The sequence below is a fragment of the Myotis lucifugus genome, unplaced genomic scaffold (genome assembly GCF_000147115.1).
Source record: "Myotis lucifugus unplaced genomic scaffold, Myoluc2.0 scaffold_78, whole genome shotgun sequence".
Classification (NCBI taxonomy): domain Eukaryota; kingdom Metazoa; phylum Chordata; class Mammalia; order Chiroptera; family Vespertilionidae; genus Myotis; species Myotis lucifugus.
Genome location: NW_005871126.1, coordinates 3,569,272 through 3,588,969, shown reverse-complemented (window position 1 = coordinate 3,588,969; position 19,698 = coordinate 3,569,272). Strand labels below are relative to the sequence as shown.

The following is a 19,698-nucleotide window of genomic DNA, read 5'->3' as shown; positions in this document are numbered from 1 at the left end:
TCATGTAAATACTGGTAAGCATAATGAAAAGGTAACCTCTCTGCCACAACCCTTCACAGAAGTTACATACCTCATAATAAAGATTTGGCCGATTAAAAGAAGCTGTAAAAGTAAAACACTTCTCAACACACAGTATTTTTTGAGCATCCTTCAAAACATGACTGGTTGCGGTCGCAGTCAGCCCAATCAGTGCTGTGTTCGGGAACTGGCGCTTTAAGATACCAAGTGCCTTATAATCTGGAAAAAAAAAATACAAAGTGGCCCTCTTTCTGTCCTTTAAGGAACAGAGTAAATTAAGCCTTTTAACATGATGGAGCTAACCAAGGATTGCTGTACTTTGATGGTCTAGCTAGCAATCTCAGTAAATCTGCAGGTGCAGCCTAGTCTTTTTGAATAGGTAGGCTTTCTTATACTTTTAGTTGATTTTTTGAAAACACTGTTCTTGGCCACAGATGGACTCCCTGTTGAAGAGAGGAAATACCTAACGTTTCTAGTAAGGTATGCACTGGTCTACACCTGGTGAACAGGGGATTTAAGAGGCAGTGGGAGTAGCCATAGTATTTGAGTCTATTACAACTGACAAGAGATAAAAGAGGCCATCAGCCTAAACCCGTGGTCAGCAAACTGCGGCTCGCGAGCGTGTCAGCATTTTGAAAACCCTAACTTAACTCTGGTGCCGTGTCACATATAGAAATTTTTTGATTATATTTTTGATATTTATTTTATATATTTAAATGCCATTTAACAAAGAAAAATCAACCAAAAAAATGAGTTCGCGTGTCACCTTTGACACACGTGTCAGAGGTTCGCCATCACTGGCCTAAACCCTTCTATCACCAGAAGCATCCAAGAGTGGCAAGTTCAGACCAGAAAAAGCTTGGTGAGGGCACTGCTTTTTATATAATCTCTTTCAGGGGAACCATTCTGGGCTCAAACTTGTCATACACACCTACATCACTAGATAAGTTGTCCTTAAATATGTAAATTATTTGGAAAAAAGTAAAAAAGAAATTGCTAAAGGCTAAGGACTATGAAAATACAGAGGAGAAAGTAACCATTTGCGAAGTTGTGAAGGCTTCCAGGAGCTAACATTTGAATTGGGTCTTGAAGAATAAGCAGAGTTCCTAGGAAGGGAGGAGGAAGACATCAGGCAGAGGAAACAGCACACACACTGCACACACACTGGCATGAAATGACTTGAGAGGCTGAGATAACAGCACACAGTTCAGTGAGGCTAAATCACAGGGTGATGTGATGCTTGGATCTATTGTCAAGGCCAGTAAGTAGGGAACTATATTCCTCTATGGTTGCAAGTTAGAACTGAAAGTTTTCCCTCTAAAACCATGAACAAGGTAAGGATGCCCACTTCTCCACTTTTATTCAACACTAGAAGCCCAACGCACAAAATTCGTGCAAGAGTAGGCCTTCCTTCCCCCGGCTGCTGGCACCGGCTTTCCTCTGACACCCGGAACCTGGGTTTCCCTCCGGCTGCCGACAGGCACCCAGACCCAGGCTTGCAGCTCCGACTTCATCCAGAAGGTCATCCGGAAGGATGTCTGGAAGGATGTCCAGTCTAATTAGTATATTACACTTTTATTATTATAGATAGTATTGGAAGTCCTAGCCAGAGCAATTAGGCAAGAAAAAGAAATAAAAGGCATCCAAATTAGAACACAAATAGAAATATATACTATACTAATGGATCAGATAATTAATATTGTCAAAATGAAAATACTACCCTAAGAGAGCTACAAAGTCAATGCAATCCCTTATCAAAATACCAAGGGCATTTTTTCACAAAACTTAGAACAAATAATCCTAAAATTTATTTGGAACAACAAAAGACCCTCAGTAGCCAAAGCAATCTTGAGAAAGAACAAAGTTGGAAGTATCACACTTCTGCATTTCAAACTACACTACCAAGCTGTAATAAAACAGTGTTTTACAATTTACTCTGTGGAGTAGTCTGGTTAAGACAGCAGGGCTCTTAGTAGAAAGCACAGTATATATGCTGCCTGAAGCATTTAAATCAAATTAAAAAAAAATACCTGTGCTTCCAATATTTCTGAAGGTAGAGAATGATCTTCAGGCTATGAGTCTACTATCCTTGGGGAAGTATGAGAAAAGGTGAAAACAGATCAGAACCAAAGGGAACACTAATATCGAAGGAGGTGGCAAAGGAAGAAGAATGAAGGAGGTAAGAATGGAAAAGAACAAAATAAAAAAGTTACATATTAACCAAAAGAAAAGAAAGTGGCAAGGTGGGAGGTGAACAGTATAAAATGCTATTGAAGTTAAATGGGAAGAGGAATAAAGATGAGACCACTGGATTTAGCCAGTGGGAAATAGAGTCACTGGTGACCTCTGAGTAGAGTGGAGAAGGAGGAAGTGTGATCCAATAAACTCAGGAACCCAGGGGTCCATATGAGTGTGAAAGTAGGTTCAGACGGAAAAGAGGTTGAAATCATAAAGCAAGATTTTTTAATTTAATATTTTTTTACATAAAACAAGTCTGAATAATCTGCTTTAGGCTATGACTGTAGGATTAAGTTGCAGGAGTAAAAAAAAAGGGTTATTAAGATATCCCATGGAACTTTCCCTGAGGAGTTAGTTGAATATAGGTCCTGAAGTGGATGCTAACGACACTCAGAATGACAACTAAAGACAACTTTGAAGCAGATGCAAATTCCTCAATAGATGTGAAGAAGAACCTAGAGGTCAGTAAATCTTTATGGCTAAAGGTAGAACAGTATTTTTGCTAACAGACATATGTTTTAAAGGACAAAGATAATTAAACTAAATACTACCTTAGAGGGAGTAAAGAGAAAGATTTTGCCTCTTGACTCTCCTTATATAAAGGCAAAAGAAAAGGAGTAATAACTACCCAAGAGGATAATTTTAATGGAAGCAGGAATTTTCCATCATGTAAAGCTGAGTAAGAAAATAGTCCCCAATATCAAGTTTTCCAGCTACCACATACATACCAGGTCTGAAATCATGACCCCAGTGACTACAGCAGTGAACTTCATCCACAGCTATTCGGGTAAATCTCCTTGCTTCATAGGCTTTCTCTAGTCTTGACATAAACATTTTGCTTTTTGCAATTTTCTCTGGAGTCACATAAATTAGCTTTAGCGTGGAGTTTTTATTTACCATTTCAGCATGAACCCATTTCACATGCTCCTATTGAAAGGAAAAACAGACACGATAGTAGAACTAAGCTAACAGACTGCAATACTAAGCGGTAAAAGATGTTCATTACTCAAAAGCAATAGTCTGGGGCTGTTTAACAGCAGATATTAGTTCATTAAAATGGAAACCATGTCCCAGTACTAAACTTCATGGCAGTTGTGTAAATAGAATTTTAGCTATTTACTTACACCCAAACTGTTGATAAAAGCATAATCTCATTTGACAAAAAAAGAATAAGAAATGAATGTCAAGATACTCAAATAAGCATTTATTCTATGACGGCATAATTCTAAATTGTTTGTAATAACTATGACTACAAAGGTGTGTTTTTTATTAATCTTAACATTACATTTGTAACACTGCCTATCTCTGTGAACATAATTTATTCTTAATTACCTGCTTTAATGATGCTGTCATATCTACTCATAATCTCTTTTTTAGGTTTTATAAACTATCTTATTCATTGAATTAAAATTTTATAATGTGAAATATATATTTATATGTTATATATAACAATAATAAATCTTAAGAGATAAGTTATTAGGTTCTTAGTGCTTTGTTACTATTTTATATAAAATTTTGCCCAGTAGATGTCATAATTTTCCTTCTCATTTGATTAGGACTCAAAGAAGTGTAAAGAAACAATGCTGAATGTGATAGAAAGAGAACATCAAAACTGCTTTCATCATCCCAGAAAGCAGTGTGTTAATTCCTTGAGATAGTCCTAATTTTGTTAAGAAATAGACAAAGTGTATTAAACATTTCAACTGGTCCTAAATGTCCCAGAAATCTTAGGGGAGCAAACATAAGGCTATCTCCTCAGAAGTGGGCAAATGCAAAAATAAAATACTAAACTTCTGGCAGCATAAGTATAAATGAGTGAGCATGGTTATGTTCCAATAAAACTTTATTTATGGACACTAAAATCTAAATCTCATAGTATTTTCACACTTCACAAAATGTATTATTTTTCTCTTAACCATTTAAAAATATAAAAATCTATCTTAACTCACAAACCATACAAAATAGGAAATGGGCTAGAAATGGCCCATTAGCAGTAGTTTACAACTCCTGATATAAGTAGTAATCAGTTTTAATTTTATAAGCAACTCAACTGTAGTTAAGGCCCCTACTTCAGTGAAGACCTATAACACAATAAACAAATAATACAGAACCATACCTTAGAACTAGAAGCATTTAACATAGTAGCTGAAATTTCTAATTGTTTTAAAACCATTAATTGGTCTTCCATAAGAGAAATCAATGGGCAAATCACAAGTGTAAAACCTGAAAAAGAAAAATCGACTTTCAATTTTATACCACCAGAACAAGTTTCAACGAGTCACCTTCTTTATCATAACTTGTGGGCACTAGTAATTAATTCAGACTAATTTTCAATGCAACGTTAGCATTATACTATCTATTTCTTATCCTCATTAATATAGGAGGGAGATACGAATAAATGATCCTAAGCCAAATAAGCAAATTTAAGATTAAACAGAAATCTCTTCCCTTATTCAGTCCTACAAACATAAAGATTGATATTATCATTTTGAATTTTGAATTCACTATCATTTTTAACAATCAGTATTGGTAATCTCAGTAAAATAATATAAAATACTATCCAGTTACATCAGGGAAAAGTTATTCCAAAGCTGCCTACCTCCCCATAAAAACCATAGCAAACTATAGAATTGAAAATGTTTCATGGGTATTCATCCACTTCCTGCACCAGATTAATTTATTCTGAATGGAAATCAGTGAACAGTGTATTGACTAAATGAAGTTCTGGCAATAAATCTTGTTTCTCTTATAACTGAAAGTGTTGACAGCTATAAGAGCTATTCTACATTGTTATAAACATATGACCTCATGTTCCTATAGTTTGTTCCTTAAAATAACCGCAGAAAGAGAGTAGTCCTGTTTAACTATTTTTTTGAATACTTAAAAATATATTAAGAGAGCCCTGGCCAGTGTGGCTCAGTTGGTTGAGCAACAGAGCATCAAAAGGTCCCTGGTTCGATTCTCCATCAGAACCCAAGTTGTGGGTTTGGTCCTGGTCAGGGTGAGTAGGGGAGGCAACCAATCAATGTTTCTCTCTCTCTTCCTCTCCTTTCCTTTCTCTAAAATCAATAAAAATATATTTTAAAGTATATACTGTATATATATATATATATATATATATATATATATATATATATATAAAGAGAAATAACATTTCTTCAATTTAAATATATATATATAAAGAGAAATAACATTTCTTCAATTTAAAATCACTCTTTATTAATACATACCATCTGAACATAATGCTGGTAACTGGTAGCATAAGCTCTTTCCACCTCCTGTAGGCATAACAAGAAATACATCCTTTCCAGACATTGTTACATTAATAGTTTCAAGCTGAAGCAGTCTGAACTTCTCCAGTTTAAAGACATTTTGCAGAACATCTTTAACTTTATCAGACCATGGAAAATCTAGAAAGAGAAAAATAAGCTAAATATATTAGATTGTTTAGGACTATAAGGAGACACATGTGCATAGCTGCTTTTATAAGAGCAGGATCAGATAAATATATATAAGATTTTTAATACTATGGACAATTTAACTTTCATAAGAACAATTTTGAGATTAGTTTAAGTCACAAAACTAAAGCAAGAGCAAATTTAATGATATACAGTAAGAAATCGTACCTCAGAAAAAAAAGCTAGTATATCAGGAAAAAATCAAAGCATTTGCCAGTTGAGAATTAACTTACACAAAGGAAGATATTTGAAAAACCATCTGAAAGTCAATCAAGGAATTCAAAGTATCATACAATACTCAAAAATCATGAACAAAGTTAACCATTATCTGGAATTTTTGGTGTAAATATCTTGTTTACAAGTGAATCACTAAAAAACAAGGCCCACAAAAGCACTGCAATTCCTTCTCAGGTTATAGTATTCCTTTTATTATTTTTTTTGGTTGTTCACCAATGTTTATTTACTTTTCAATTACAGTTGACATTCAATATTATATTAGTACACTACAGTACAGTGGTGAGACATTTATATAACTTACAAAGTGATCCCCCATAAGTCTAGTAACCACTTGACACCATACAGTTATTACAGTATTATTGATTAATATTCTCTATGCCTTGCTTTACACTCACATGACTATTTTGTAACTGCCAATGTGTACTACTTAATCCCTTCACCTTTTTCACCCATTCCCCCAATCACTGTCCTATTGGCAACCCTCTGTTCTCTGCATTTATAAGTCTGTTTCTGTTTTATTTTAATTTTTAGATTCCACATATAAGAGAAATCATGTAGCATTTGACTTTCTCTGTCTCCCACGAAAATTAGTGATACACACGATGCTCTGAAGGAACTTAAATCAAAAAAGGTTTGTTCAGTAGAGAAGGGAAATGAACTAGACTTCGGAAAAAGTTTGAATTTTTTTCTTAATCGTTTAATTTTGTCTAGTGAAAATTTAGAAAATTTAGTTAAAATAAATATCTCACTTTTCCAAGCATTGATTCATGTTGTTAACATTAATGTTGTTAACCATATTTGGAAAAAAAATAATAGTCTGAATAATAAAAGCTTAATTTTATTTGTTTTACTTTTTTTAAAATATATTTCTTTATTGATTTCAGAAAGGAAGGGAGAGGGAGAGAGAGATAAAAACATCAATGATGAGAGAGAATCATTGATCGGCTGCCTCCTGCACGCCCCCTACTGGGGATCGAGCCCACAACCCGGACATCGAACCTGGGACCCTTCAGTCCGTAGGTCGACGCTATATCCACTGAGCCAAACCGGCTAGGGCCTAAAAGCTTAATTTTAAAAGACTACAGAACATGGGTAGAGAACGGTCTGCCTCTAAGCTCCCACGCCACTTAAGGAATGGCCAGTTTCACCTCTAAACGTACTGGAAAGCACTGACCCTGATACAGTGATTTGACTCCAGTTTAAAGAAAGAAGAAAAAAACTAGCAAAGAAAAAAAGAATAAACCTTCTTTATTCCAAGAGGCAGGTGAAGAATCACATTCATTGCTTCCCCCAGCATCAGAATCCTCCAAACACTGCTTTATTCTGTTTGTTAGGATGTTTTTTTTCTGAGTAAGCTCTTGTTGCCTCTCCAGAAGTTCCTGAATTTGAATGTCTACTGCATGTAGCTCATTGTTCACCGAATCCAATTCCTCAGTTAGAGCTATGAGGGAGGAAAAAAGATATAATGACAACACAGTCAATTACAATTTTAGGTTTCCCTAATAATTTTTTAATATTCCTCACCATCGAAATCACAGACAAGCTTATAAATTCTGCAGTGTGGTTAAGAGCATTGTTTTGGAGTCACAGACCTGACTTATTAGTAAATCGCAGGTCCTCCTCTTACCTGCTGAGTGACCTCGGGCAAGGTACTTTACTGAGCCTCAATTTCCCCATCTGTAAAATGGGGATAAAACCTAGGTTTCATAGCACTATTGTACAGAATTAAGTGAGATAACATATTGAAGGTTCTTGACACAGTACCTGGTACAAGTTAAGCATTTACAAATGATATCTATTTTAATTATGTTGTAAGGCAGTGGCCCAACAATCTCCTAAATCAAGTGACCCAACTATGAAGCAAACACAAGCTATTTAAAAGTAGTCCCCTAACTTCTTAGCTATTATTTCACAAAAACATTCACATTTAGGCTCATATAGCGGCATGATAGGGATTCAATAATTATAAACAAGGTGATATAACAAGTAAAAAAAGAAATCATGTACTATTAAAATTAACATTACAACTCCATCATTAATTAATTTTAAAGAAGCCTTAATGTATGATTCTAATCAGACAAAGTCAAAGTGAGATTCCTTTTGATACCATATCAATGGAAGCTGTAAAAAATTTAAAGATGTTGTTGGTGTGTCCAAAACATCTGCCTGCATTATTCAGTGTTCATTTTTAATGCCTTTTCATGAGATAAAGTCTTAGGGTTATTTAAAATCGGATGTTGTGGTGACTTTGTATTGTACAACTGCCAGAATTCCCTTCCCTGTAGGATTCTGGGTTAGGATTGGCCACAAGTGAACTCTGCATGAGATTTGGAGGGTGGAAAAAAGAGCAGGCTGATTTACATTCAGATGTTTGGCATAAGGTCAAATGCTGTTGCAGCTCACTCATGTCGTCATGGATCTTCTGCCTCACCTTGTTGTCACGGGGCAGAAGCCAGTTCCTCCAGGCCCTGATGAATCTCCCCAGGGCAGTAGCTTGGCCCACAGCTTCTCTGAATCCTTGACCAACTTCATGTGCAACTTGCCGTAGCAAGTACACCAGATCTTCGGCAAGGCACCAGCATCCATGAAGTCAGATCCTTGTAGGCAGTGACACACCCCCATGATTCCCAGTGAGAAACAGGAGGGTTCCACATAGTCCTTGTGGGTTTCAGCTGATCCTTACCCACCCACACTTCACATCTATCTTCCCATCCCTAATGCTGGCACTACTGACTTCAGGTCCAGCAGGGGACTGCGTAACCAGCTCCAGTGATTATGCAGGAACTAGTCCCTATAAGAAACCCCTTATATCTGATTGAAACCTAGCCAACACCCAGTGCTGTTCCAGATGAACAGAAACTTAAGGGTGGGTTCTCTGAATTGCTTCTGGGCCACCTGAAATTGGGCCTCTGATCTGATTAAAGATACTGATGTCCTTTGTTTGCAGTGATAAAAGGGGCAATGGTATTCCATGGTATGCAGTAGACAAAGTTATTTAAATTCTAATCTGTAGACACCAGTATAATTAAGTGTCACACGTAATTATACTGGTGTCTTACTTAATACCTGGGTGGCCAAGTGTTTCCTGACACAGAACATTTTGGTGAAAATAATGGCAACAACTGGTTGCTTTGAAGTATGCTGGAGAACTTGGGGAGAGAAATGCAGGGCCTCAAAGTTGCCACAGGGTCAAGATTACTGAATACCAACCCTAAGTCTAAATCCTGCAGATGGCTGTAATACAATGTAAATTGAATTCCCAACTTTGCAGGGACTCGTATTAAAGTTAAAGACAAAGTGTCGCTGGGATGGGAACATCTGGGCTGATTCCAATGAAACAGGGGACCTTGAGCACTAAATCTGACAAGTCACTTTTGCCCTTCCCTTTCTGAAACAGCTTTCTCCTGCCTGAATGCCTTTAATGGTCCTTCCTGAGGTGGTTGTTTTGCAAAGGATTGCTCATCTCCCTAAGGATCTCCCCCCACCACCTCTTAGTGCTTCAATACCCAGGACGCCCTAGATCAGTGGTTCTCAACCTTCCTAATGCCGCGACCCTTTAATACAGTTCCTCATGTTGTGGTGACCCCCAACCATAAAATTATTTTCGTTGCTACTTCATAACTGTAATTTTGCTACTGTTATGAATCGTAATGTAAATATCTGATATGCAGGATATATTTTCATTGTTACAAATTGAACATAATTAAAGCATAGTGATTAATCACAAAAACAATATGTAATTATATATGTGTTTTCCGATGGTCTTAGGCGACCCCTGTGAAAGGGTTGTTCGACCCCCAAAGGGGTCACGACCCACAGGTTGAGAACTGCTGCCCTAGAGGCTGAGGTATTAAAAGTGCAACCCATGAGAAGACACAAAACACACCAGAGTTGCATTTGCCAATATATATCACCAGAAACCTAGAGAATAAATATGGGAAGAGATCCTAAGGGTATTAAATCGGGGTGGATAGAAAATAATATTAAATAAAGCTTAACTTATTAGTATGGACTCGGTAAGAAATTCTGGAATTAGTGTGCTAAAATAGTGCCCAGGAGTAGCTCTAATAATTTACTTAGTTGGTAGCCAGAAACCAGGCCCCAAAGATGAATATAAGAAAGTTGGATGGAACAACATAAGTGTAAATCCCAATGAAGTTGAAGGGCCAGAACTTCCTGGGTATACTATACAGGAGGGGATCCAGAGGCTTGGGGAGATGGGAGTGCTAGAGTGGATTATCGGGTAAATTGATCATCCACTCTCTTGCTGTACCCGCAACAAGATCCAGAGGATACTCCCTTCACCAAGATCATGAGAAATAGTCATGAGGGGAGCCTTAGCATCCCTGAAGAGCTCTGGAGTGGCTGTTCTCTGCAAGTCAGGAATGACAGTGGGAAGTACTGCCTTTAAACTAGACAACCTGAATCAATGAGAATGATGGATTCTAAGATACAGGGACTAAATGTTGGCAATTCATGACCAAAGAAAAGGTAGATGCGGTTGCCATAATAGGCAACAGAGCAGCTGTAATCAGAATAGTCTGACTCTCAAAGGTCTTTGGCATTGGCTAGTTGGTCATGATGTTGCTGAGGTGGAAACAGATGATTAGATTTGTATAGGTAGAATACAAAGCCCTGATTCTGGTAAACATAAGTCTGATTTGAATCACCACAAGAGTCACCATCCTTCATCCAATCCCCAGAAATGAGCCAATTTATAGACCCAGAGTCCCTTGAATAAAGTGCAGGTTGGGGCCCTTTGAGGAAGGACTCTACTACACAGCTAAAACTTTATGCAGTAAATCTTTCCACTAGTATCCTCCAGAGAAACTTATCAGGGCAATTGTGTATTGGGAAAAGGAAAATAACTTCTCAGAAATCATCAAACATTGGCAGTAAGAAATAAGAACTGCAATACCTATAAGACTTTCTTCCTTATTTTGATCCTATATAATAAAAGGCTAATATGCAAATAGACCCAACGGCTGAACAACTGAATAATCGAACAACCAGTCGCTATGACGTTCGCTGACCACCATGGGGCGTGTGCGGAACATGGTGGGCGTTGGCCACAGTGGGATGGTGGAGCAGGTGACCAGGGATGCCAGACCAAGGCGAGGCTCCAGTCGCTGTCATCAGGGCGAACCTCTGGTGGTTACTAAAAATTTTTTGCTCCCGTGTGCTGCAGTTCTGCCCGGCACTTGCACCTGATGCTGGCGCAAGCCCCACCCATAGCCGCAGTCAGCGCCCAGTGCCGGTCCCAATTGGTAGGTGCTGTCAGTGGGTGCAAGCAGTGGCTGCTAGCCCCAATCACCCCTGAGGGCTTCTCCACCTTCCTCTGGTCCTGAGGGGCAATCTGGGCACCAGCTCCACTCACACCCACTGCTGGCACCAGCCCCAATCGCTCCACACCATCAGCAGGTGCAAGCGGGGCCGGTGCTGTCAGAGTGTAGGTCAGAGCGTGGGAGCAGTAGCAGGAGCGGGGGCTGCCGGCAGACAGGGGACCAGGGGCCATGGCGGGAGGGGCAAGGCGGGGGCACGGAGGATGGGCCAAGACCCACCCCTGTGCCCACCACAGCCTCAGGGCCCACAGTTCCTTTCAAGGTACACAAATTTGTTCACTGGGCCCCTAGTATTTGTATATAAACCAAGTTTGGGTTTTTTGTTCTTGTTGGTGGGGTTTTTTTGTTGTTGTTTTTGTCCCTTCTGCTATTCCTTTTAACATCAAAAAGAAAAAAAGTGTCAATAGTAGCTAACTTCATATCTCAGGATTTAGGTGCAGCGGTTCTCAACCTGTGGGTCGCATCATTCGAAAATACATCCTGCATATCAGATATTTACATTACGATTCATAACAGCAGCAAAATTACAGTTATGAAGTAGCAACGAAAATAATTTTATGGTTGGGGGTCACAACATGAGGAACTGTATTAAAGGTTCACGGCATTAGGAAGGTTGAGAACCACTGGAGGATTATCAAGGAGGATGTGATTCGTCAAAAAGAGGAATAAGCATCATCAAAAGATAAGTAGAAATTGTGCCCTCTTCTGTAGAGATTAGTTTGTATCTGGTTGTGTACAGGATAGTTGGTGACACATTATGCAGAAGCATCATTCTGCTACTTCCTTTATTTGAATACTAGAGGCCTAGTGCACAAAATTCGTGCACTGGAGGAGGGGGGGTCCCTCAGCCCAGCCTGCACCCTCTCGCAGTCCGGGACCGCTTGCTCCTTACTGTCCGCCTGCTTGCTGCTCCTTACTGCTTGGCTCACTGCTCCTTAGCGCTGTTGCGGAGGTGGGAGAGGCTCCCATCACCACCACTGCACTCGCCAGCTGTGAGCCCGGCTGCTGGCTGAGCGACACTGCCCTGTGGGAGCGCACTGACATGCTCTGGGACGCTGGCTCCTAACCGCTCGCCTGTCTGATTGCCCGTTAGCCTGCCTGCCTGATCACCCCTAACTACCTCTGCCTCGGCCACACACCCGGGACCCAGGATTCCCTCCTCCAACTGGCCGCAGGCACCCCGGACCCTGGCTTCCCTCACTCTGGCCGGCCGCAGGCACCAGGGACCCGGGCCAGCTTCACACAGGCTGGCCACAGCCGCAGGGGACTGTGGGTGAGGGGCTTCGCCCAGGCCGCAGCTACAGGCGCCCGGGACTGCAGGGCGGGCCACTTTTCTCCCTCTCCCGGGCCGCAACCGCAGCCACAGGCGCCCTGGACTGCAGGGCAGGCAGCTTTTCTCCCTCTCCTGGGCCGCAGCCACAGGCACTGACACCCGGGACCGCGGGGCGGGCAGCTTTTCTCCCTCTCCAGGGCTGCAGGCACTGGTGCCCAGGACTGTGGGGCGGGCGGTTTCTCCCGGGCTTGGGCCGGCTTTGTCAGGAAGGTCATCCAGATGGTCGTCCGGAAGACGTCCGGTCTAATTAGCATATTACCCTTTTGTTAGTATAGATTAAAAGAGAAGTCTATGGATACCCTGTAGGCAATGGGTGAAGTCTGGTGGCTTTGTACTGTGATAACTTAGCTAAGCTAGAACTACATTTCCCAAAATTCTTTCCCTGCATAGATCTAGGTTAGGGCACAAAGAACTCTGCCAAAGATTTGGAAGGTGGAAGTGATGCAGTGGCCATATTTGCCATATTTAGAAGGTCACTGCAAGGTCAGGGCTGGTGACCTCATTGGCATGGGGCAGCACCTGTGCCCACAACTCCAGCTGCTGCTAGATATCCTTGGGAAAATAGCAGGGCTTGCAGCTCCTCCAGGTCCTATTGGTTCACCTTCTTCAGCTTCTCTGAAGCCTCAGCCAGTTGCATGCAACTTCATGTGAAGTACACCAGCTCTCTGACATGCCTTCTGCAGCATCCAAATTAGAAGATGTGAGGCAACGAGACACTAATACATATTCTAGTAAGAAACAGAAGATCATCTTCACAGGTAGCAGTTTATTTTTGCATTCCCCATCACATCTTCTTTTCCTGACTGCTGATTCTGCCAACTTCAGTCCCAGTGCCAGACACATAGGAAACATACATAAAGAACCTAACACTTCCCACAATCACATAATCCCTTATATCACTCAGAGTGGCTCTGCTTCTCTGATCAAACCCTACCTGACAGAGATGTAATGTCAATCCATGGTACAAAGTCATATCGTATCTTTGACAAAATCACGATTGCCTAAAAATATTAAAAGGTACAGCTAGTTGTAGTAAGTCGGGGTATTTTAATTTTTTTGTCCAAAATTGTATCATCTCCAATGCTGGCATATACAAGACTTTACTATATGAAATGTGATTGAAAAGTCAAGTATATGATTTTAATCAATAATGAAGAGGGATTACAAGTACACAGGGCTTATTACGGCAATGGTATCTCAAGAGCGCACTGAACTGAGTGGGGATCACACTGCAGTGTTTCTAGGCTTACAGCTGAAACACTGAATGGGAGGTGCCATTCTTCAGAAATAGCACATTTTCTAACAATATCACAAACTGAAGTTAACTCTGAAAGGAAAGTGATTTACCAGCACTGAAGCCGTCAGATCCAAAGTAACAGACTACCTGAAGGCAACCTCAAAGAGGCAGTTCAAATACAGTTCAACAAATGGATAGAACAATAGAAGTTAGATTTCTTTGAAAGGGGTACATATTATGGAAGCAGTTATTTGAAATAAGCATCTCTATTTAAATAAAATTTACCTATTTCATTGTTCAATTATTTTAAAGTCATACTCCACTGATAAAGCTGAAGTCTGAAGTAAAATAACATATGCAATCCCAAAATGATCATGCTGAACTGAGTTGTGAGGTTCAGTGACATCTCTCAAACCCTCATTTTAATCTCTAAGTAAAGAATGCTTGGGTTAGCATTTAACATAACTTAAATTTTGACCATTTATTATTAACCCTCAGGGTATGAGAAGGAGGCATGAGTCAAAGCCAAAACCTATGTCACTATTTTTTTATGTTTATATTGAAATAAATTATAAAGTTGTGTGTGTGGAGGGGGGGGAGGCAGGGGAGGGGGGAGAGGGGAGGGACATGTCTCATATTTAAGAAAGCCCCTTCTTTAAAGTTTGAAAAAACTGATCTTGTCACCCTACTATTAGAACTAGTATGTATTAGCAAACTTTATATACACAGCACCCCTGCCACCACCTCTTAACCGAATAAATAGCAAGATATCACTAATAAGCACAGTAGAATCTGGTCAAGTTTACAGGAACAAATAATGAATAGACATATATCAAAATACCAAGCGTATCTGTCTGGGAAAGGTAAAATGGATGTTTTTCTTTTATATTTTAAAGACATTTGAAATAACTCCACTTATAAGACTGTATCTTAAAGAAATAATCAGAGGAGCACACAAAACTTGCAATTCATAGATGCTCGAGGCAGAATTTTTTTATGTTTTAAAAATAAAAACAGTATAAAAGTTCAACAATAAAATATTATTTATTTAATGTCACTTCAAAACAACAAAATACAATGCAGGTATTAGAATATTTACAACATACAATTTACTTAATAATATGTCTATATTCTATATTTGCATTGTGTTTTTAAATCACATTACAAAACAATATGTACAAAATGTTTAAAAATTTTAATAAATTAAATGTTATAGTATTAATCTCAACATAAGATTAGAAGTGATTGGTATTTTCTACTTTATAATTTTTAGGTTCCTAGAATTCTATCAAAAAACATATATTTTCCTTGGAACCCTTATGTATTGCTAGTGGGAATATAAAATGGTGCAGCCACCATGGAAAATAGTATGGCAAGTTACTCAAAAAAATCAACTTGTGATCTAGCAATTCCATTTCTGGGTATAAACCCAAACAGCTGAAAGTAGGGACTCAGATATTTATACACCAATGTTCATAGCAGCATTATTCCCTATTAGCCAAAAGGAACAATAACCCATATGTCCAGGGACAGACAAATGGATAAATAAAAGATGTTATGTACATACAATGAAATATTATTCAGCCTTAAAAAGATACATGTTACAAAATGGATGAACCTCAAAGACATTATGCTAAGTGAAATAATCTAGACACAAAAGGACAAATATTACATGATTCCACTTAAATGAAGTGCCTAGAACAATCAAATTCCTAGACAAAAAGTGGAATAGTGTTACCAAGGGTTGCAAGAAAGGGGGCAATCAGGAGTTACTGTTTAATTGGATACAGAATTTCAGTTTGGGAAGATGAAAAAGTTCGGGAGATGGATATTAGTGATGGGTGCACAACAATATGAAGGCACTTAATGCCACTGAATTGTACACTTAAAAAAGTTAAAATGCACCCTGGCTCAGTGGTTAGAGTGTCAGCCCTCAAACCAAACCCTTGTCAGGACCCATGTAGAAGGCAACCAATTGATGTGTCTCTCTCACATTGATGTTTCTCTCTCTCTTAATGCCTCCTCCCTCCCTTCCACTCTCTCTGAAAAATCAATGGAAAAAATATCCTCAGGTGAGGATTAAAAAAAAAAGTTAAAATGATGCCCTGGCTGGCATGGCTCAGTTGGTTGGAGTGTCATCCCATATACCGAAAGGGGATGGGTTCAATTCTAGGTCAGGACACATACACAGGTTGTGGGTTTGATCCCCAGTCAGGGCGTTCACGAGGCAATTGATGTTTCTCTCTCTCTCTCTCCCTCTCCCTTCCTCTTCTCTAGACTCAATGAAAATCGTATCTTTAGGTGAGAATTACAAAAAAATAGTTAAAATGGTAAATTTTGTAATGTATATTTACCATAATTTCTAAAAATCTGAAAAAAACAGCCCAGCGGGTATGGTTCAGCGGTTAAGCATCAACCCGTGAACCAGGAGATCACAGTTCGATTCCCGATTCCCAGTAAGGTTGCAGGCTCAATCCCCAGTGGGGGGTGTGCAGGAGGCAGCCGATTAATGTTCTCTCCCATCATTGATGTTTCTCTCTCTCTCTCTCTCCTTTTCCCTTCCTCTCTCTGAAATCAATATTTAAAAACACACACACTTTTTTTAATCTAAAAAAAAAACAGCATTTCTAGAATCAGAAAAAATTTCTTAATTTATTGATTGACTTTAGAAAGAGGGGGTAGGGGAAGAGGGAGAGGGAGAGGGAGGGAGAGGGAGGGAGAGGGAGGGAGAGAGAGGGAGGGAGGGAGGGAGAGGGAGGGAGGGAGGGAGAGAGAGAGAGGGAGAGAGAGAGAGAGAGAGAGAAACAGATTTGTTGTTCCACTATTTATGAATTCATTGGTTGATTCCTGTATGTGCCCTGACCAGGGATGAACCCACAACCTTGGCATATCGGGACAATGTTCTAACAGGCCTGGGCTATAATCAGAATTTTTTAAACAAATATATTTTAAATTTATTGTATTTATTTATTTTTATTAAGACTTTTAATTAGAGCAGTTTAAAGTTCACAGCGAAGTTGAAGTGAAGGTACAGAGAAAAGCAAATATTTTTTTCAAAGAACATACAAGTAGAAACAGAACAGAATGGAAAAAAAAAAAGTAATTATTTCCACTAACCTGAAACAGATGCCATTCCAACACTGAATTAGAGATCCAAATTTCTTTCTAAAAATGAAAGAAAAATAATAGCAACATTTTTTTAAAACAGTACTATTTGATTATGCTCAATGATATTCTGACACAACTAAGCACAAAAAAATGTTAGAAAGTAACACTTACATAAGGACCCTTTAAAAAAGAACTACATGGTTCTTACTAATTTTTATGGAAAATTCTCTATTTTTTGGAGAAGTGTCCAAAGTCACATAAACATCCTATATAATAAAAGGCTAATATACAAAATCGACCAAATGGCGAAACGACTGGTCACTATGACGTGCACTGACCACCAGGGGGCAGACGCTCAATGCAGGAACTGCCCCCTGGTGGTCAGTGCGCTCAGGCAGAAGCCAGGCTCACCGCTGGCAAGCACGGTGGCGGTGGCGGGAGCCTCTCCTGCCTCTGCTGCAGCACTAAGGATGTCTGGCTTATGGCTTAGGCCCGCTCCCCACACGAACTTCGTGCCCCAGGCCTCTAGTATAATAAGTACAAGGTAAATAAAACAACAAGAATCACCAGATACAAAGTGATATAACAAAAAAGAGCAAATATTTGAGGTTTAATAGTTAGTACTAAACCACTGTGTGATTTTAGCAAAATTACACACCCTGTTCCTGTCAGCTTCTTTCCCTACTTGTAAAATTGGGATAGAACCTATCTTACAAATAACAAGTTGGATAGATTCAAATGACCCAGGTTAAGCAAAATCTACCAACATAAATACCCAAATTAATCGTTTAACATTTTACTGAATACTTGCTTTAAAGACTTACAATTTAGGCTCAATCTTAAAAAAGGATTTGGCATTCTATGGTGGGGTGGGGAGTTCATAAATTTCAGAAGAGAACCTGAAAAGCTCAGAAGTAGGAAAAAAAAACACATGGTTTGTATTAAGAACCTCTAAATACCTATGAATGACTAAAACGTAAGAAAGAGTACATATGAGCAAGTGGAAGGAGATGCGGCTTCAGAGTAGGAACTTTAGGCTGCCCATAATCCCCACGAACACCTCCCCTAACTCTGATATGGACAACCAACATTTTCTAAAAGTAACTTAGAATGTTCCCCAAAGGTTACTTCAGCATGACTCTACCTTAACCAGAATGCTGACCTTATGCCCTTCCTAACACAGAATTCTGAAACCACCACTAGGCTGGGAAGATAGGCAGGATCGTCTTTGCCTTGCTGAGTTTGGAATATAACCTGTTTGAAGTAGGAGGGTAAACCAAAGACTTTTAATTCTTTATCTATATAAACAGCTCTTGTGGAAACATAATTCTCCTTCCCTAGAGTGCAAGGTTTTCCCGCAGGGCAGGGGTTGCGTCTCTTCCCTTTGTATTCACATAGCCTAGCGAAGTACCTTGCATGTAGTTCAGGCTCAAGTTTGCAGAGATTGAAAGCAGAAACTATCTCCACTCTTAGGAAAGAATACATTCTATAACACACACACACACACACACACACACACACACACACACACAGTTTTAAATTACTTCTTTGATTATACTGTCAAAAAAAACTCATAAATTCCTTCCCCAAATGATGTGATTTAATATTAAAAGATACCTTAATATGGTCAGAAATTAATGAGCTACAGCAGGTCTGTCAGAAGTATAGCTAGGCAATGTAAAAACAAACGAAGTCCAGCCTTGAAAACTACCTGAGCATTAAAAAAAACAAACAAACAAAAAAAAAAAACAGTTTGGTCACACAAGCAAAGCTTAACTGAGCTTACTTTGTATAACTTAACCTGGGTCATTTCTCATTTAGCCTCTGGAAATGTGAGTGAAACTTAAACAGTTTCCCAAGGTTGATATGGGGTAACCACTAACCAAATTCCCTATCAATTTACAAAATGTTAATACTATACCCAATCACTGTGAAGATAAGCAGCCACTACCTTCTCACTATATCAGCTGTTTTAACAACACACCCCTGAGCCTCATTACATGTTTTGGTTGGAGTGCTCCCGGTTAGCGAACTGATTTTTTGGTCAACAGCAAGCTTTCACTACTTCCATGACTCATCGGTTTCGCTTCTGATGTTTTTGAATTTTTGAGAGCACCCACAGGAAATCTCTCACCGTGTCACACCCAGTCATCGGTGCTGGAGGAAATGCCATTGAGGTGCCACAGGTTAAATCAGACACACATCCATCCCCCTTCCCCCGCCACTTGCGTTTACAGACAGCAGCAATATAATAATATAATAATAATACCCTCCCAACGGTGTTCCCAATAAACGACGGCTTCCAATCAACAGGCTTTGGTGACCAAGCTTGCTGCATGCAAAAGGCTGGAGATCAAACGAACGTGTCCTAAGGGCCTGGGTTCCCCTGCTGTCTCCCCTGCCAATGTGGAAGGCAGCGACCCCTAACAGACGGGCCTCGCCTTCAGGCAGGAAGAGGGAAAACCAGCCCTTTCAAAACGTAACCGGAGAAGCCGTTCAGGAACCCCGCACCCGGGCCTTCCAGACCTCCCCAGCCTCCGACCCCAAAGCGCCCCGGACTCAGAACCACGCGTGGCTCACCCGTAAAAAGTTCCCGCCACCCGGCTTTCTCCGCACTCCAGCCGCGAGCATCCACCCTTCCGGGTCGGCCCGGTCCACCAATGGCAAGTCAGACCCTTCTCTAATTGGCCAAGGGGCGTGGCCGCCCTCGCGTCACCGAACAAGCCT

The 19,698-nt window shown here is 39.8% G+C and overlaps 1 protein-coding gene across 3 annotated transcripts in view; it reads right to left on the bottom strand.

Moving 5' to 3' along the window:
• RECQL (RecQ like helicase) overlaps window positions 1–19,641 on the bottom strand; it is a 28,781-nt gene extending 9,140 nt beyond the window's left edge. The window contains exons 1-7 of one of the 3 annotated variants that reach the window (XM_006090668.3): window positions 19,552–19,641; window positions 16,981–17,028; window positions 7,195–7,392; window positions 5,487–5,666; window positions 4,373–4,479; window positions 2,985–3,183; window positions 71–237 (exon numbers count right to left, since the gene is read on the bottom strand). In XM_006090668.3, the coding sequence (XP_006090730.1) occupies window positions 71–237; window positions 2,985–3,183; window positions 4,373–4,479; window positions 5,487–5,666; window positions 7,195–7,392; window positions 16,981–16,996 (867 nt within the window). In that variant the 5' untranslated portion in view covers window positions 16,997–17,028; window positions 19,552–19,641. Of the gene's footprint in view, window positions 1–70; window positions 238–2,984; window positions 3,184–4,372; window positions 4,480–5,486; window positions 5,667–7,194; window positions 7,393–8,382; window positions 8,515–16,980; window positions 17,029–17,795; window positions 17,862–19,551 lie in introns of those variants that run through there. The other 2 variants (XM_023755527.1, XM_014457528.2) reach the window with 2 other exon arrangements.
• Window positions 19,642–19,698: the final 57 nt, after the last annotated feature.